Source organism: Aquila chrysaetos, chromosome 1 (genome assembly GCF_900496995.4).
Source record: "Aquila chrysaetos chrysaetos chromosome 1, bAquChr1.4, whole genome shotgun sequence".
NCBI classification, from domain to species: domain Eukaryota; kingdom Metazoa; phylum Chordata; class Aves; order Accipitriformes; family Accipitridae; genus Aquila; species Aquila chrysaetos.
In genome coordinates this window covers 14,088,697-14,107,830 of record NC_044004.1, presented here as the reverse complement: position 1 = coordinate 14,107,830, position 19,134 = coordinate 14,088,697, and the positions used below count along the sequence as shown (strand labels likewise).

The window sequence follows — 19,134 nt, the reverse complement described above, 5'->3', positions numbered from 1 at the left end:
AGAAATTGTTTGCAGTACAGAAAAATTCTCCCAGTAGAAACTTACACATTGTCAAATCATGCAGACACAGCAAACTTTGCATTACTATGGAAACAAAGCTAAAGATGGCTTATGCTGTGAAAAACAACTTGCAAGTGACTGTGAAAAGTAAGTTTATAAGAATGACACCTTTCAGGTTGATCTTGAAAGACATGATGTAACACAAACATCTTGGGTTAGAAGGCTGTTTTTATTTAGTTTGCCACAGAGACGTGTTACTTTCACCTCTATTCTTACAAGTCTGACATCAAAAACTATCAGCATACATATATGAGCTATACAAGTAGAGAGACATCTGCCAGTACAGAGTTACACTTCTCCTATCAAACACTTTAAGAAAAAAAACCATGGTCCCTTCCATGCCCATCTAATAGAAGAACTGCTAAGTCAGGATATAATATTGATCATAATGTATTTTCTTTATATGAATCTAGATATTCATAAAAGAGTAAAAAAAAAATCTAGTATCTACTGTTTAAACAAAACATACTTTATACATTTGGCTAAGCTGAAATATCATACCTTGCCAAATGAAAAAATGCTCTCTAACCATAGTTTCCCTAGCAGCTCAGTAGGTATGCAAGGCATGCAGTTCATTTCCTGCCAAGACAGAGAAAAATGGGTAGGTCTGAGATAATATTGCTAGTGTGCTTGAAAAAGATCTTAGTTGTTAACATTGTAGTTGACTGTGTATACATATTTTGACTCTTTGTCTCCTTGAAAATTTCCCAGGTACAGCTTTTGGGTTGACTCCCTTCTAGCTCTCAATGATGGAGGGCTCAATGGGAGGCAGAACAGGACTTTCCAGAGCATTACAGTCATCAGTGAGGAACGCCAAGTCCTGGAGAAACAAAAGAGAAGGCTACCATTTATAAGGAGGAAGGCAGAAGATAGCACAATGTTGAGAAGCTCAGGGCCTGATCCAGTTTTGCTGGTCAGGGGACAGGGTGGAGACAGAGAGGGCTAAAAGCAGAGACTATGTCCCTGTTGGTGCATCTTGACCTACCCTTCTGCAGTAGGAGATCATGATGGTGTACAGGCTCCGGGCTTTTTCCTTCAGCTCACTCACTTCAAGGACTCTCTCACATCTGGGGTAGGCCACGAAATCACGGAGTTTTGCCAACACACAGTAATTCTGCAAAGCACGCAAAAGAGGTATGTGTAACTCTGCACAAACACAGATTTATGTTTCTCATCCACCACTTACAAAATTCTTACTGCCTCTGTGGGAACCTTGAATTCCTACCTCTATGCATGTGTAATCTATGTAACCTTTAGCTAGGAAAATTCACCATCAATATTGCATAACGAAGATGTTTCATCCAAATAAGTGCCTGGAAAAGTGCATAGACACAGTTTTGGTCTGCCAGCTTATTTCTCACATGCTTTCAGAGGCAGCAGCGCCAATACCATCAAATCTGCTCCTGCAGTAGGTGGAGTTAACTACAGAATAGGTGCACTGTCTCACTTTTAAGAGAGCACCTGATTTAGCTGGTGAAGAGATTATCAAGATCTCACAAACATGATTCCTCTATTCCTGTACAATAGGCAATATTGTGAGCACCAGGCAAAATTTTTTCAGAGTAATTTTTACTTCAGACTTTGCGTTATCAAAATAAAGCACAGCCAACATAAATTTCACAACATCCTTGTGAAGCAGGTAAATAAATATCCCAGCTCTTGCTTTAACGCAAGGGAAACTGAGGCACTGGACTCACATTGCTTGGTCTTTGCAATGAAGTGAGGTACTGGCAACTCTGGAATTGGAATCGAGAGGGTCCTGACTTGCAAGACTTGATGGTGTAGTTGCCTCTGGCAAAATGTGTCAGACATCTCTTGCTTTGTCTGATATTTTCTACTTTTTAGTTACTCAGTGAAGCACTGGGAAAAGAAGCAAAATATGTTGAATATCCCAGGGTAGAACACTGACATAAACTATGTGTGCAGGAGGCTATTTTGTCTTTGCTGGGAGATGACTACTGCTGTCTTTTCTCAGTATCACACTTCCATATCCTCAGGCATACTTTTTCTTTCTGGATTCAATGAGTGGCTATTTAAAACAGGAAAAGCCAGGTATTCCTGCACTTCTTATTAAAACTGCAGTGCCAGAAGTCACTCATGATATAAAATTAAGTAGATTTATTAAGTGAAGAAAGTTTATTCTGCATTTCTTTTTTTAAATTGTTATTCAAAGTTTTGTTGCACATATCTAACTTCTGAAAAGGTTCTGTCACAATAAATTAATAATGTACTAATGGTAATCACTTCAAAATATTGATTTCCTCATTTCTGAATTTTTGAACAAGTAAAATTTCAGAAGCTCCATAGGGAATTTAATAAGGTTCAAAATGAGATTTTTTTTTGGTCACTCATCTCTCGTCAATTAAGCTTTTAAAAATTAATTTCGAACCACTCTTCTGAGGTACGGTCTTAAGAGTTATTCTCTTTTCATTAACTGCTTTTACTACACAGTGGTAAGAAAGAAGTGTGAAAACTTACATGTATGTCCAAGTACAGCCTGGGCAGCATCTCCACGCATGAGTCCTGCAGAAAAGAAGAAAGACCGGTTGCAGTTTTGTTTGGAGAGAAACTCGTGTCATAAGCAAGCAACCTGCAGCGTCTTTGCAGGAGCAGTTTTTAAGTAGACTCACCACAGCTTTGGAGGTCTGTAACTCCTTAAAGGATTCCGTGATTTCTTTACTCAGAGACAACACTCTCGAGTAGCAAGTTGGAGGGGCTGCATTGACTAACAGGGCAGCAGACAGCAGAGCAATCAGGCTCAGCAGCATCTTCATTGTGGGGAGCTTGTCCAAAGGAGGAGAAAGGGAGGAAAAAAATCACCGTTAGTGGTTAGGCAGCTACCGGTAAGCGTCAGTGAGCAAGTTTGACAAGTCAGTCCCCAATTAAATAGTCTTCTGCATCAAAGGGAAAAAAAAAAGTCTGGGGGTGGTCCGAGCAGCAGCTTGCTGCCGTTTTAAATTTCCTGCCAAGCTATGAGGCAGTGCTGCTAGTGCTTTCCTGCCCGGAGCAGGGAAAGGAGGGAATGAGGGTAACAAAAAAACCCACACTGGCACTTTTCATTCCAGAAAGAAAACAACATAGTGAGCATCTCAAGCAACAGAAATATGTGTAAGAAACAGCACAGGATTATCAAAGTGCTGTAGGCCTTGATCCTGTATGTGCTTTGGCACATGCGCCTCTTTCTTGATGTGCTGGGTTGACCCTGGCTGGGTGCCAGGTGCCCACTAAAGCCGTTCTATCGCTCCCCCACCCTCAGCTGGACAGGGGAGAGAAAATATAACAAAGGGCTCGTGGATCGAGAGATAAGGACAGGGAGAGATCACTCAACTAATTACCGTCATGGGCAAAACAGACTCAACTTGGGGAAAATTAACTTAATTTATTGCCAATCAACCAGAGTAGGTTAATGAGAAATAAAACCAAATCTCAAACCACCTTCCCTCCACCCCTCCCTTCTTCCTGGGCACAGCTTATCTCCCGATTTTCTCTACCTCCTCCCTGCCAGTGGCGCAGGGGGACGGGGAATGGGGGTTGGGGTCAGTTCATCACACGTTGTCTCTGCCGCTCCTTCCTCCTCAGGGGCAGGACTCCTCACTCTTCCCCTGCTCCAGCGTGGGGTCCCTCCCACAGGACACAGTCCTCCACGAACTTCTCCAACGCGAGTCCTTCCCATGGGCTGCAGTTCTTCATGAACTGCTCCAGCGTGGGTCCCTTCCACGGGCTACAGTCCTCCAGGCACAGACTGCTCCAGCGTGGGTCCCCTGTGGAGGTCACAAGTCCTGCCAGAAAACCTGCTCCAGTGTGGGCTCCTCTCTCCACGGGGCCACAGGTCCTGCCAGGAGCCTGCTCCAGCGCGGGCTTCCCACAGGGTCACAGCCTCCTTCAGGCACCCACCTGCTCCAGCATGGGGTCCTCCATGGGCTGCAGGTGGATATCATCTGCTCCACCGTGGACCTCCGTGGGCTGCAGGGGGACAGCCTGCCTCACCATGGTCTTCCCCACGGGCTGCAGGGGAATCTGCTTTGGCGCTTGGAGCACCTCCTCCCCCTCCTTCTTCACTGACCTGGGGGTCTGCACGGCTGTTTCTCTCACATGTTCTCACTCCTCTCTTGGATGCAGTTGCTGTTGTGCAGCATCTTTTTTCCCTTCTTAAATACATTATCCCAGAGATGCTACCACCGTTGATGATAGGCTTGGCCTTGGCCAGCAGCGGGTCCGTCTTGGAGGTGGCTGGCTTTGGTACCACTGGGGAAAGCTTCTAGAAGCTTCTCACAGAAGCCACCCCTGTAGCCCCACCGCTACCAAAACCTTGCCACGTAAACCCAATACACTTGAGAATGTAATGTACAGCTGTGGAACTACATAGGCTGCAGATAGAGAGAAATCCTTCCAGGGCTGGTATCACATGTTGGCAGTGTCAATCAGACTTGCTTATCATTCTTAGCAAGTCTGAAAGCTTACTACTGTAAAGGAAACCTCCCAGATCTAGTATCATTTTCTCTTTTAACCTATGCAGATGCTCACAATTTCTTAATCAAAACAGTAGTGCTTGTTATGGCTGCTTGGGGAGACCTTTGTATTTACACATTTGTGGTCTCAAACAGAATGAATACATCTCTATATGGCTGTCATAAATGTATAAAAACCATTTTGCTTTCTGAGTTGAATTTATGAGGCTCTGTTCTTTTATTAGATGCCAGACGGAGCTGAGAAATCCAGATGCTGGGATGCAGGCCTGAGGCTGAACATATGTTGTTCTTACATGTTAATTGCCCTGTAAAATGGAGGTACCCTTGAATCAAGAACAGGTTATTTCACAAGTTATCCCCCCCCCCCCCAGCCCTGCCCTTCAAATTCAGATTCTAGCTAGGTATTAACCAAAATAGTAAAGTATCTCATGAAGTACCTGCAATGCCCTGGAATTGCAGTAGACCAGGAACATTCATCTGAAAGTGGGAGAAGGGGAAATGACTGAACACGTGTAAAAGAAAGGGGCTTCCCCCAGCCATTTTAGAGGGAAAAATCAGAGTCTTGAAAACTAGTTTTTGGGAAAAAAAAGTATTCTATATTTTGCAGAGAAGACTGACTTAAATCCACCAAAACACCTGGAGGAAACAGCAAAAGAGAGCTGAATATTACTGTCTTATGCATTTCTTTGCTTTCATAAGGAACGGTTGGTTTAGTAACATCATGTGCTCCTGAAGGTTAAATTGGTAGATACTCAGAGAAGAAAGAAAAGTTGGGAGTCCAGGCTGTGGGGAATTTAGGACTGGCCTTGGCAAATGGGCTGCTGGCTCTTATTTTCAGGAAAGGGAGTTGCCTAGACAAGTAAATGAAGAGGCCAGAGGAGGACAAGAAACCTTCTGAGATGACACCAAGCAGCTGGATCATAGATCTAAATGCAGCTACCTAGTGCATGTGCGAGGAAAGGATGCTACTTACTGCGAGCCTTGCTGGTGAAGAAATAGACTCTTAATCACCATCTCATTACTGTAAAGAGTAGCTGAGGGTAGGAGTAAAATATTATTCTCCTATCACATTCTCGTTTGGCAAGCTGCTAAAATGTAGTTGCTCTGCCAGAAGAGCAGTCTTCTGAACAGCATAAGTGCTCTCCCAGTACAAGAAGTCAGCAACTCAGCTGCTGTTAAGGATGGCTTCAGAATGAAGCATTTGCTTTTTTATTTTTTTTTTAAAGTGCAAGCAATATTCTCTTTCTTGGTATTTTACCCATATTAAGCCTACCAGGATGACTCCATTTCAAACCACAATTAAATACTATGGATCGTGTTCTAAAAGGCAGATGTCAAAATGACTGTGACAAACATGACCTCATGGCCACTCTTTGGCTGGCATGAAACACCCGGAAAACAACTCTCCAAGTCCTGTGTCCTGGCCATATTCAGGCAGCTGAAAGCTATTTAAAAATCTCTCTCTTTAGGATGGGATAATGTTAAAGGTGCCAACACCAATCCGGAATTACATTATGAAATGAGCTATACATTGGTTTCCTGAGGCAAGCGTGTAGCTTGCTATAGCCTAACACAATACTCTGTCTCCCAAATTGGGGTGAAAGCCCCATGCCACAGAAGCCTCACCCAGTGGTCACGTCTGAGGGAGCCTGGCATAACTGCTGAATGCCACCTGTTGCAGTCACAGCCCTCTGCTCCAAGAAGACATCCAGAGGAGGTAAAGCCCAGCACTTGCATTGCACTGAGGGCTTAGGATTTTTGCCCCAAAAGTGAGAGACCTGGAATTAATTTCTTTCTCAGTTTCTGAAAGTGCAGGGTGTTGGGTTGAATGGCCATGTTCTGAGGCAGTGACAAAGGAAAGGCGGAGGAAAAGACTGCTACTTGCCTTTGCACTTGAGGTCTGCCTGGCCTCACGTTTGCAGCCTGCATACCCACAACTCTTGTCCTAAGAGGTGACATTTGCTCAGCCACACACTTGCAGAGATGCTTTGCCACTGACAGGCAGGGGAAATGATCCACCCATCCATTTTCTTCTGCAGAACATGGAAATGCAATTACTTGCTGAGCGACCAAGGTCTTCTTGGTCCAGAGAGCAAAGCAAAGGCTGGATCCAGGCCTCACCAAAATATTTAACCAAATTAAAAAAATGACTACCTATTTTGTGAAGGGGCAAAATTGCTGAAGTAATTTGCTCTGAAGTTTTTGCTCAGCTGCAGTATTCCTGCCTTGTTGTTTCTCTTTGATCCCATATAAACCAACTCAAGGAAAGCCACCTGTGATGGATGTCTACTCAAATAGTTAAAAAAATGAGCTACCCTCAGAAATACTAGGAAAAAAAGGATTTCTTTTTTTCAAAAGAAAAGGAAGGACTGGAGTTTAATTTCCTCACCTAAATCTTCTCCTCCCTTGGCCAGATTACATGCATAGTTGATTCTGGCCCAGATGGATATTTTCCAACGTCTACTAGCTCATCAGCACTTCTGCACATCTCAGCATGCAGAATATGCAACTCAGTTCAAAAAAGACAAATACTCTCTTCTCAGTTATTTTCTATTTGTAGCTCATCAGCAACATTATCCTTGAGCTCTGAGTACATTCAATTTATGGTCCAGATACGAGCAAGTGACTTCTTTTTCTCTAAGAAGCTCACTGGTGATTTCAGGAGAACTTGCTATTGACACCAGGCACTGGGAGTCCTTTCAGTCTAAGGCACCTGGCACAACTCTGAACCAGATACACAGTTACCGAAGTCCTTGAAACTCCAGAGTCTCTTTTCAGTGACTGTTTTTATCCAGTCACTTATGCGAAACCACTTATTAATTCTGGTGCATACCCTGCCTTGGGCAGAGAAGGGCTTTAACAGGGAGACACAAGCTGTTCTTCACAAAAGCAAATAGCATCTTAGAAGCAATATTCAAAATGGACATGGAAACAGTCTTTAGAGCTGCAGGAGGGGAAGGGGCAAAGATCAAAATATGTTAGAGTCAAAACTCCCCTAAGGATTCCCTCTATGGAGAAGCTGCTATTTACAGCCCTCCCAGTCCGTGGGACAACGCTCAGGCTGGCATTAGAAGGGAGCACATCAGGAGTCAATCAGTACCACCATATTTGTGATGATCATCATGACATGGATGTCTCTACCACAGACACATCTTTACCGTACTCCTCAATTCAGTGAGCATATGAGGGCTCCGAGGGCTCAGGACACACACTCTCTGAGTTTTGCATCAATTCTTGAGGCTGTTGATGTCACTACAGCCCCAAGTGCTATTTACAGTGCATTTATTTACTCTTATAAAGAATATTCCATAGCAAAAGCAGACACATGGGCTGAGAGGAAACTCAGAAGCCTATGATGACGTAACTGTGTATATATTTTTTAAAAAAAATTTTGAGCTATGTTGCCCTTTTGCTTCCAAGTTACTGAAAACTCAAACAATAATATTTTTCTAAAAGTCAAAGAACTCACTATTCAGGCAGAAATTCCTCCCATGTTTGAACAGTCTAGCAGGGCCTCCAACAACTTTTGACAAAAGCCCTTTCAAGTTGCTGACTTCCTAATACCAAAATCCACTTGTTTAATGAAAATGTTTATTTTAAAATAGTCGGGGGCTGCCATGAGACACCTCATGAAATGACCTTCTGATTATATTGAAAAATAGGAAAAGTAAAACAGCGCTTTACAGAGAAAGCCCTGTATTTAAGAAGAAATTCAAAGCCCAGTCACTCAACTGGCTGTTGTGGCAAAGGTGTCACTTCTTGCTTCAGAGCAGAGCTAAACTGCCCTGCAAGCTTCAATTTCAGCACAAGGCTTCTTGATTAAGGTCTTATCTGTTTGTTGTGTTTTTCCTCGTTGTGCAACAGTGCACTTTGTTGAGCCTTTTTGTAGACATCAGCACCGAATTTTGGGATAGGGGTTGTGCAGCCTCACTCATTGACCTGGGTCTCGGGGGTGCTGGTGCACAACACTGCCAGCTGCCCGGCAGAGAAGAGAAGCTGGGTATGGCAGCACAGTGTGCCTGCATTTGAAGCTGGGGTAATCCAGCGTGTCTCCTTTTCTCTTTCACGCTAGCAATAAGTCTCTGCTGGTGATCTGCACGGCTTGGCCAAGCTGTGGGCAATGACAAGGCAGGCAGGACCTCAGGGCTGTTGCCGGGCCGGTGTTGCAATACTGTTTCCCCATGAGAGTTAAGCAAAAGTCCTCTTTGCTCACTCAGTGGTATGGGCTTCTTTTTTCTACACTACTGTTGTTATTTTTAAAAATTTACATATATATTGAGGAAACAGATGTTACTGCTCAAAAGCCTGTTCTTAGATGAGATGGTTATAGAAGCAGCTAAGCCAGCTGGGTCAGAAAAAGAAACGAGATGTTCTGAAATCTGGAGGTCTTGCAAGCATGAACCTGGCACTGGACACTTTCCCTGGAGGAAAACATATGGAAATGGGGAGCCCTGTGGTCCAGGACAGAGACGGGACAGCCCAGCAGGGGTGGGGAACAGGAATAATTTCCTTGTGCTGCCTCAGACCAGTGACCGAATCACGGACACGGGCTGTGCTTAGCAGCCCTCTCCACAGGCGGTGTGTCCAACCTGCCTTTGCAGCAGCAGGGACTATGGGTATATGGGACTCAGCATGATGGCAGTGCCCGGGACAGCTCAGAGATGTCTGCATGAACGTCTGTTGCTGCGGTGCAGACGTAGCCTGGCTTGCCTGTGTCTTGGCTGCTTTCTGTGTAATGGGGATAATGGTATTTCCCACGGACTCTGTGGGAATGCAGCCATCAACACCAGGGAGACAGAAGATTACGCGGTTTTAGCCCTGTCAGTGATACTCTTTTCAGTGACTGCAAGGCTTATTGATTCAAGTAATGCAGGATTTAGAGTCTTAGGCCTTCACCGCCTTGCTAAGAAAAAGGCAGTTTTATCTCGGAGTAACTCGCAGACCTCTCTGGTGAATCAACAGCGGTGCTTTCAGCCTGGATCCCTGGCTGGACATGGGCACAGGCTGAGCTGCCTCCTTTCCTCCCGGCAGCACACAAGTGCCTTGTCTGTGCTCATGTGTGTGAGTTATCTTAAGGTAATACCATTCTTTATTAACACTGAAGTCAGGGCCTCAATAACAGGGTTTTAGGGAGAGAGGCTTGTTCAGATTTAAACCAGTGCTCAGCAGTAAAAGCAAGTTATTAATTCATGCTTTCCTACCCTCCCCTTGCCCTCACTCCCCCTCTCTCACCACGCACACATGCAAGTGTGGCAGATGATAGCTTCAGGTCTTATCATTGCTGGTCAGCTTCCCACCCTCCCTCATTACGCTCATAATGAAAAATGATGTCAGCCAGCAAGGAATGTATCATCAGACGTGGTACAAATAAATGTATTCATCTACTAAATTTGTCCCTGACACAAGCCCACTGGGGAATTCAAGGGCTGAAAAAATGCCAGGTTTGAGCTACCTGCTCTCAGAGGTTGTCCCTCCAAAGAGCTCTTGTCTACGCTGTGGTTAATCTGCAAGGAGAGGAGGGACTTAATTTTCTAGGGCTGGTATTCCCGCACCTTTCAGAAGTATTATGTCACTAAAAGAAAATAAATGGATGAGACTGAAAGTGCAGCTCTGTATAACAACCCAGTCCAAGCCAAACCGGAATCCAAAGAGACTTCTCTGCTGACCTACAGCCTGCACAGGAGCTTTTTAGTCGCTGCTTAGCATGCTAGCAGGCTCAGTTTTCTATTTATTCTTGCCTAGAAACCTGCAAACGTCAAAGCTTATGTTGCTGTGTATATTTCTAGATACAAACAACAGTTCTTCCAGCAGGCTAGCACAACTGCAAGGTAAATAAATTCTCATCTCAGCTGGCTGAGAAGGTAAAGTACAGGTCCATATAATACATCATGTCTCCATAGTTCTACTTTCTTTTCTGTACACTGCTTTTCATGTTTTATGTTTAAGCATAGTGGAAAAAATCCTGCCATCACTGAAATCAATGGCACAAGTCACAGACTCCTGCAGATACACATTCTCACTCTAGATTAAAACTTGTGTTCAGTTCATTGGCCTTAGTAGCACAAAAGCCCTGAAGCCAAAGCAAGAGTAAATCAGATGCATTATTTCTTGTTCCTCACAGAAAGCATTACCTTTTGGAATACTGTTCCTGGAGACACAACACAGGTTCAGAGCTGTCTTTGCCAGTGCCCTAAAACCAAACGATGTGACAAGTACCTTGTACAGCTGCAAATACTCTTCTAGGGAACAACATTGTATAAAATAGGGTGGAATAGTTGATGATCTGCTCTACTAAGTAAAATCCAGAAGTTATGAAAATAAGTGGAGTTTCATTCTGTTTAAGAAAATCAATAAAATTAATAATTATATTTTTGTTCTGTCAACTTGCCTTGAAACAAAGAAAAAATAAATATCTCAGCGTGTCAGAAACTGGTGTCAGCACCAGACTGTGTTTCAGATGTAATTGTCATTTAAACGTGAATTTCATTCTTCATTGCAACTTTTCTGTTTTAAATCCTTCTGATAAAAATAAAAAAGGAAAAAGAATCTTCTGCTTCTGAAACACATGTAATGAATTCCCAGGTGACTAAGTGTCCCTACAAGAGTGTTTCTGGTTTGTATTTGTTTAAGTTGGGTGTCTAAAAAAAGAATTAGTTGAAGATAGGTGAAATGCAGCTGCATACATGCATGGTATAGTCGATAGCTCTCTACGGTAATAAGACGGTAGCTTGCAGCAGGGTCTCGTCTACACCAGGAGGTTGCCCTGCCATCCCAGCAGAGGCAGAGCAGAGGCAGAGCAGAGGCAGTGTTGCCCCCATCCATGTGGCTAGGTGTAGGCAGCGTTCAACAGGTAGTTTTGAGAACATGTGCAAGGACGAGGTGCCAAACAGGCCCCTCCTGCCTGCACAGCTGGTTCTCAGGCAGCTTCCCAGGGAGCGCCTGGGGGTGCGTTAACCCAGCCCAGCTTGGCATGGGGTGCCCAGGGTGGAAGGATGGGTGTTCGTGGTCACCGGCTGGGTGACAGGCGAGTCGGATCCAAGGGTGGCTTGGGGGACTTTCTCAGCAACAGTGTGTCTACTTACTCTCATGGTTTTATAAAGTTTTGTTTTACCCTTACAGTTATTCCCAAAAGCAAAGAGAAATAATGACACAAAGCTGAGACAACATTAAAGCTGGGTAATGTACTGAGGAAAGCACTGAGGGATGGCATGAAGGGAAATATTTTGAGTGAAGAATCACCCCAGTTGCAGCGTTATGCCTTTCATGTGTAGAACAAGCCAAGGTCTTTAACGTCTATACTTCTAATTTTGGACCATTAAGCTAATTTCCATTAGAAGACTAATCAAATGAACATTTATTTTCCTCCTTTCTATTTGGCTGGAGCTTTTCTTGTTTTGTTTTGTTTTGTTTGTTTGTTTGTTTGATGTTTTAGAAGGGTTGTGGCTGGGGAAGTGAGAACTTGGCTTGATTTAAAATGTAAATGCAATTCTATTAATCTTCCCCTCCGCTAATAGGCTGCCTGGGCATTTTAAGGGCATATAGTGAAAAAGAAACTGTGACTGCTAAAGAAAAGCCACCCCCTGCTGTTCCTGTTCATATTTATTTCACAATCAGCCCATTGAAATAGTGTGATTCACACTCTGATGCTGTCGTTGTCTAGCTGGCAAAGTCACTGGTGAATTTAAAGAAGTTTCCCAAGCTGAAAACCAGGCAAACTGCATTTGGGGCAAAAAGCAATCTTATCAGCAATGAGAGCTAGTGAGTCACTGCAGTCATCCCTCTTGCTGAGAGCTGAGGCTACCCTTGCAAATGAGAAGCTCTCTTGAAATAAGAAGCTGTCTTCAAAAAAATGTGAGAAGCTGTTGCTTTTGAAATGTAAAGTGTCCTTCTGATATACATATACATAGAGTATACAAGAGTAAAGTCATGCTAAAGTTTGCAGAGGCAATTTAAATGTTCTTTGTTAAAACATTGTTCCTCAAATAAATAGCCCCAAAAGGGTAAAAGCATGTGCACAAGAGGGAAAGAGGCTGCCCAATTCCCCAGTAATCTTGGGCAAACACTAAAGGAAAACCCTGTCTGTTTACCTTAAATTATCCAGAGTTAATATATTCGTCGTCTACCTTATAACCAAGCAGTTTGTGTGAAATAATCACTTCCTGGTAACACAAAGACACACAGCTGAAGCATTATCGTTACTGTATTAATCATGATCTATCGTTGTGACAAGTATTACCATATACCCTTCTACTGACATAACTTAATCCAAAAGTTTAGGAGCCAGTATCAACACAGAAGATCAGAATAGCCTAAAGAAATAAATAAAGATCACTAGAGACTGGATTAATGGAAATAATTAAATCCAATAGTATTATGTGCTTGGCTATGAGTTTTTGCATAGAATTTCTACTGTAATGCGAGAGCTCATTATATGTCAATGATAGACGATGCAAAAAAATGTGCTAAGTTTATTACTACATATTTTCTCATTAATCATGGGATAAATATTAGCCACTAGTCAGAATTGCCATGAAAAAGGTGAATATAATCCTAGGATGTGTCAGAAGAGTTATAGCCAGAAGGGACAAGGAGACATTGACACTGGTGTAAAAGCAGGGATCTGCTCATCTGGCATATTACATACACTTTTGGTCACCCATGGTTGAGGAGGATGAATTCAGACTGCATGGGGTACAGGAAGAACAGCGAGAATATTCAGTGAACCGGCGAGATGGGACAATGTGGGCATTTTTCCCTTCTACCTCCCTTTCCTTGTCGCCCCAGTTACTTTTCCAACAGCTGGGTCCTTGTCCTGCTCTCCTGGCAAAGCCGGCTGTCGGCTCTGTGGCTCAGGGCGCTCCAGCCCCATTGCAGCCTCCCTTATTCACAGCCCATTTTCCCACAGCTGTTACCGGGAAGTTCTGTGACAGGGGTGGAAAGGGAGGTGGTCCTGTAGACAACCTCTCTATGCGTATACATCCCAGTCACTCACAGAAGCTGAAATGCAGGCACACAAAGACTGCAGAGCCCAGGCAAGCAGGTAACTCCGTTTCTGTGCTGCCCTTTGGATTGGGCACTGCCTTGTTTGCTGACCGGTAGCCATCGCTGTGATCGATATGAGAATTGAAGCTGCAGAGACATAGGGCGATGGTCCATGGCTTTCTAGAAGAGAGCCCACAGCTGCCTGAAATAGAGGCTGGAGGCCTTGGAGTCCAGCCCAGAGAAGGATGTGGTAACGCGCTGGCCAGAGAAGTACAGTTGCCCCACCGGACTCTAGTCTGAATACAGCATTAAAACTGCTGTGCAAGCAGTACTATGCAGCTACACCGTGCTCTCAGAAAGGCTGGGTTTGCTCCTGGGGAATGTGAAAAGCACATGTACAGGCAGCACAGCAGCTGCCGCACTATGAACCGCACTCAGAACATCAACCCATTTTATTCATTAATTGTACACTAACAAAAAAGGTTGGCATCAACTTTGTTCGCGTCAAAAAGACACAGTTTCAATTCTTCCTATTGCATAATTTAGGTACATGAGCTTCTGCAATAAAACAATGCGCCAGGCGGAGAATGATAGCATTGTCCACACCATTTTCCCTCTGACACCAAAGAGAAATGGAGCGAATAGAGTCAAAGAAACCGAACAACATTCAGGAAAGTATCAAAGTGATCAAAGCAGACTCTTTGATTCTGCTTTACACATACTTTTCAAAGGAGGGTTACATTTCCAAACACAGTCCATTGGTTCTTGATGCCAATAAACTGGCTCTGTTTAGATTTATACTTTGATAGGAGGAGGAACAAAAAAAAATCTTTAGTGAGGTGCATTTTCTAAGGCGTGCTATCAAGTGCTGAACGCGCTAGGAAAAGGCTAAATGTATTGATGCTCTCTCAGGATGCTGAGTCCTCATTGAGAGAGACCGGGTGTCAGGCTTGCGTAGCCCTGCAGAAGAATCAGCATTTGCAAGCACGATGAAAAGCTCTAAGCTGATCTTTTTGTTCATCTGTATTTAATACACCTCTTTGTTAACAGACTAAGCCTCAGGGGAAAAGAGCTACTTACAAAGCATGTGGAACATGTTTAAAGAGTGGTTTGGAAAAGGTGCCTGGTTGTAGTCCTTTTATAGCTAGAAAATATTGATTATTTTCATATATTTATCTCCCATTCTTTTCCCAAAGAGATGGACAAGGTTTCAAGGCTCCTGATCTAAATGCACTGGAGTAAAATGTTATTTTTTGATGTTATAATTTGACCATTAATGATGTCAAGCATGAAGCTTTTCTTATACTCTGGCAGGATGTACTCCACTTCTGTCTTTGTAAAATCTGATTTTCTTTCCGTGCTGCAGCAACTGTAAAGAACAAGCTGCCCCCAGGGAGGTATTTTGTTTAGCTCTGCGGACACATTCCTCCAGGAAATATTGAAGCCAAACCACACACACATACGCACACACAGGCACTGTATTAGAGAATTCAAACCTTGAACAGAAAACAAACCAGTACTGGGTCTGGAGTCTGAACTACAGTGCATGTTGAATTGTGTTTTTCATATTTTTCTTTGTTTTTACCAGCTGGGGCTGTGGACCAGTGTAGGTACTTTCCAAACACAGAGAGCACTGCCCAAGGACAGTCCTATATCCTCAGGCCATGTCAGAACTAAAAAACGCATGGAAAAAAAATTGCATATCCAGCATTTACTTGTTTTTCTCATGCTGAGGCAGACATGGGCAGTTGCAATTGTCATAAGTCAGAATTTGCTGCAATGCGAACATCCAACATGTGACTGTGGAGGAAAAATCGCGCAACACAGGAGATGAGAGGAGACATAGATGTATGTTTACTCTTTTATGCATTCTTTTCTTTCTGCTTGCGGAAGATAGGGCTATGAGAAAAGTCAAGCTCTATTTTCTTCTGGCACCCCCCTTGGCAGCTAGTGTCAGGAACAGGACAACATATACAGTAACATGATTAAAACTAACTTGCTTAAGATGTGGCTTCTGCCCTGAAATGGAGCTACTAATAGGCCAGAGCCACTCTTAAACTGAAAGACATTCTAGTGCTTTCTTTTTTTAGCTTTATTTATCTAACACATTTATTTATTTATCTATCTTCTTTATTTATTGGACATTCATTTATCGAGCTTTTTATTTATTCAACTGTATTTATTTTGTGGGTTCTGACCACAGGAAAGAAAGACAACAGGGAATTGTGGGCTGGATGCAGACAGCTCAGGTAAGCAAACATGAGGCCAAACCATGAGAGATGCCTCTGCAACCAGCCCCAGGGACGGGCGTCCCACCTCCGCTGCCCAAGCGAACCCCGTGAGGGTCACAGCCCCCCATGCCAGTGAGCTCAATGACTGTTTGTCTTGGTACTCCCTCCATTGCCAACTACCCCAAGGGGCAGGAGAGCAGAGGAAGAACCAGAGGTGGATGGTCCTGTCTTAAGTGCACAAAGAGCCCGAGAGGTGCCAGTGTTTGATGCTGGAATGATACAGAAAAATGGCTGCGCTCAGGGATGAAAACATCACAAGCCTTGCAATGGATTTCGCAGCTTACTTTGCTCAAAGGCACTGCTGGATAGGGACTAAGTTTTCGTAAGTGTTTTGGGCGGTGTTGAACATACCATCATTTCTTAGCACATGATTCTACCAATTAGAAAGCAGATACTTAAAAACTAGGATATGACTAATGTAAATGAGGGCATTTCTTTCCCCTTCAGATTGTTGTGCTGCTTAAGCTGACATTAAACAGTAGGTGTGACAATTATATTCTTAGAAGAAATACAAGCTAATTTTGGATTAGACTGCTGATGCTGAGAGATTCTTCATATAGAACTGGTGTATAAATTGCTTGAGTTTCCAGTGCAATACATGAAGGAGTTTCAGCTCTGTCAGAGATCAACATCTGATGCTGACCTCTTTTTTTTTAAAGAAAGCGCTGGTTAAAAGGAGAAGATGGTGTTCTTCTTGAGGGGGAAATCCAAGGTCCACGTCCAGCAAAACTCTTAAGAACATGTGAATTTAGGCATACTACTGAATTCAGTAAGAGCACTCTTCTACTTGAAACTGTGTGCACACATGTGCCTATAGCACACATGGCAAGAAAAAACACCCAGAAAAAGTAGTGGACAAATACTTGCGTGCAACTGCCTAGTCAAGTGAGCCATGCTTTGGTTGACTCTATGTTGGAGTTTTTACTGCATAATTCAGAATCATCTTTAATAAACCATGTGGCCATCGGTCCTTCTGAAGCATAGATGCCTTTGGGAATGTAATGATTTTTTGCTTTTTTTGTTTATGCATGCTTTGTTTTCTTAATTCCTTTCCTCTTTTGGCTCACAGCCTCCAGCAAAGGAATGAAGTCTACTGTTAGTGTAACTTACTGGAGGATGTTTGAAGCACAGAATAAGAAGACACTACATGTGATTATCTACTATGCTGCTGAGAGCTGGAGACTGATTTCCAGATGACATATGTTGTTAGCACTGCTATATGGATTACTGCTTAAGGGGCAAAGTCATAGATCAAGACTCCCACTGAGCTAGAAGCTGTGCAAACATGTGGTGAAAAGATGATCTCCAGGTCGCAGAACTTTGCTATAACCTCTGCACACTTCTCTGTTCAACCTACTGCTGTTTTTCTCCCACGATTGTTTCCTTACATCCATTAATAACAACATATTTTCCTTGTCTGGCAACTGCATGCCTTGCTTAGTATTTGTTTCATGAAGTCAATAAATGAAAAATGTCTGTGTTAATATGGTGGATTCCTCACTGTTTTGTCTACTGGCATCAATTAATCATTCCCACTTGAGAGAGGAGATTTAGAAGGTAATCAAATTTCTCTCCTTTCCAAGACACGCCGTGTTCCTGAGCACTCTACCATTTCTAGTGTTAACCATTCACACAGGCAGAGAACATACATACATCCAGAAAAATCTGTATCTGGTTTGGGTGCTGTTGCTGACAGCTTTGGGCTTTTTGTGTACATGGGATGCAAGGCTGGCCAGCTTTTCCTCCAACAGTTCTCCTTAGAAGAACAAATGCTGCTTTTGGAGTTTATTTTGTCTGGCAACATTTAGGATTAATAGCACATTGCCTGTGTCAGTCTTTCTGAACAGTTTCTCCTGTTTGGGTCTAAACCTGAAAAGCAAATTCTTCCTTCTTATTACCACCTTGGCACCAGATCCAGAGAAGAGAGTGCTTTCCCAGCACCAAGTGCAGAGCTTGGCTGTCCTGCTCCAGCTTGTGTATTCAGTTTCAGAAGGCCTCAGCACAGTCCCTGCTGTGGGCAAGCTGTCACGTTAATGTCCATGATTCTCTAATGGAGGCTTTTTTGGTGCTGGACAGACAAGTCCAATGCTAGCCACTGGACCGTGTGTACCACATGCTTGAGAGATGTTATCTTCTCTGTGGTGGCTTTCATCTTGATAACACTGAGGACTGAAAGTGAAATATTGTGAGCTGGTGCCTTGCTGACAGTTGAGCTGAAAAGCCTGAGGGTACGGGGGAGCAGGAGAGCACAGAATGAACCATGGATGAGCAGTCACGCTGGTAAATGACCAGCAAGTTCTGCACTGACATGAATAAAGCAAGCAAACATGAGTTGTATGTTCAGAGCTCAAAAGAAAACACATTGTCTTTTTGGCAAGAAAGTAAATGATTGCACAAAATACAGGAAGAAAACACACATTCAGATGTGTTTTAAGCGTTCACAATGCCACTGCTTTGGAATTTGTCTATTCAGTAAATGAACATACCGCAGCTCTTTAGGTTCAGGTAGCATGTAAAGCAAAAATAAGAATAAATGGGTTGATTGTTTCACCATATTTTACTCTGATTTTTTTGATTCTGACCATTTTTCTTTCCTGTCTAATATTAAATTTCAAAAGCAGGTTTTAAAATACCTTTAATAATTGGGTTATATCTAATGATCGGTAACTACACACAGGTACCTGGGTGAATAGAGTCTACATGCCAGGATGGATATTGCTCGAGACTCAGTTTTCACTTGGTCAGTGCAGTGTAGGGGATATATTCTTGCTCCTCTGGACATATTACCTTCCAAACAGTCTCTGTAGTACCCTTCTTAAGAAAACCAGATACTTTCTGGTCTATTAATTTTCAGCAATCAACTGAAACCAAATTACTTTGAAACTAGTTAAGAAGCATGATTACCTGGCTTTTTGAAAAAGGGGAGATTTTGAATGCTTTTGTCCTGGATTTTGAGATGTGACATTTTCTAGCATAACCACTAGTATGGTTGTTAGTCTTTATGTAAGACAAGTAGCTAAGGATCCCAGTGATGTAGGCACTGTGTAGTTAGTGATGTGAAGAGATCAGAAGCAATGGGAAAAGAAGAGGAACCGAAAAAGTTATGTGGATAGTCAGTAAGAGTATTTGTTTGCTTCCAAATTGCTGCCATGCCCATGGGCCATAGTAGATCAGCACGAGCTGGGGTGGTTTGGCCCCTTGCGCTCTTGCTGCTACCCTGTTCTTGGGAGGTGACTCAGATGGAAACTGTCAGGTCTTCTGCAAAATCCTCATTTGTGAGCACACTTGCAAATTCTTCTGCCCAGAACGAGCTCCACTGCCCTATGTGAGGA

The 19,134-nt window shown here is 43.2% G+C and overlaps 1 protein-coding gene across 1 annotated transcript; it reads right to left on the bottom strand.

Moving 5' to 3' along the window:
• Positions 1-210: 210 nt before the first annotated feature.
• CYTL1 (cytokine like 1) lies at positions 211-3,031 on the bottom strand. Its single transcript, XM_030016157.1, has 4 exons — positions 2,691-3,031; positions 2,539-2,583; positions 1,046-1,174; positions 211-880 (listed from the first exon to the last, which is right to left on the bottom strand). Exons 1-4 carry the CDS (start codon positions 2,832-2,834, stop codon positions 797-799), a joined length of 402 nt encoding a protein of 133 aa, XP_029872017.1. The 5' UTR covers positions 2,835-3,031; the 3' UTR covers positions 211-796.
• Positions 3,032-19,134: the final 16,103 nt, after the last annotated feature.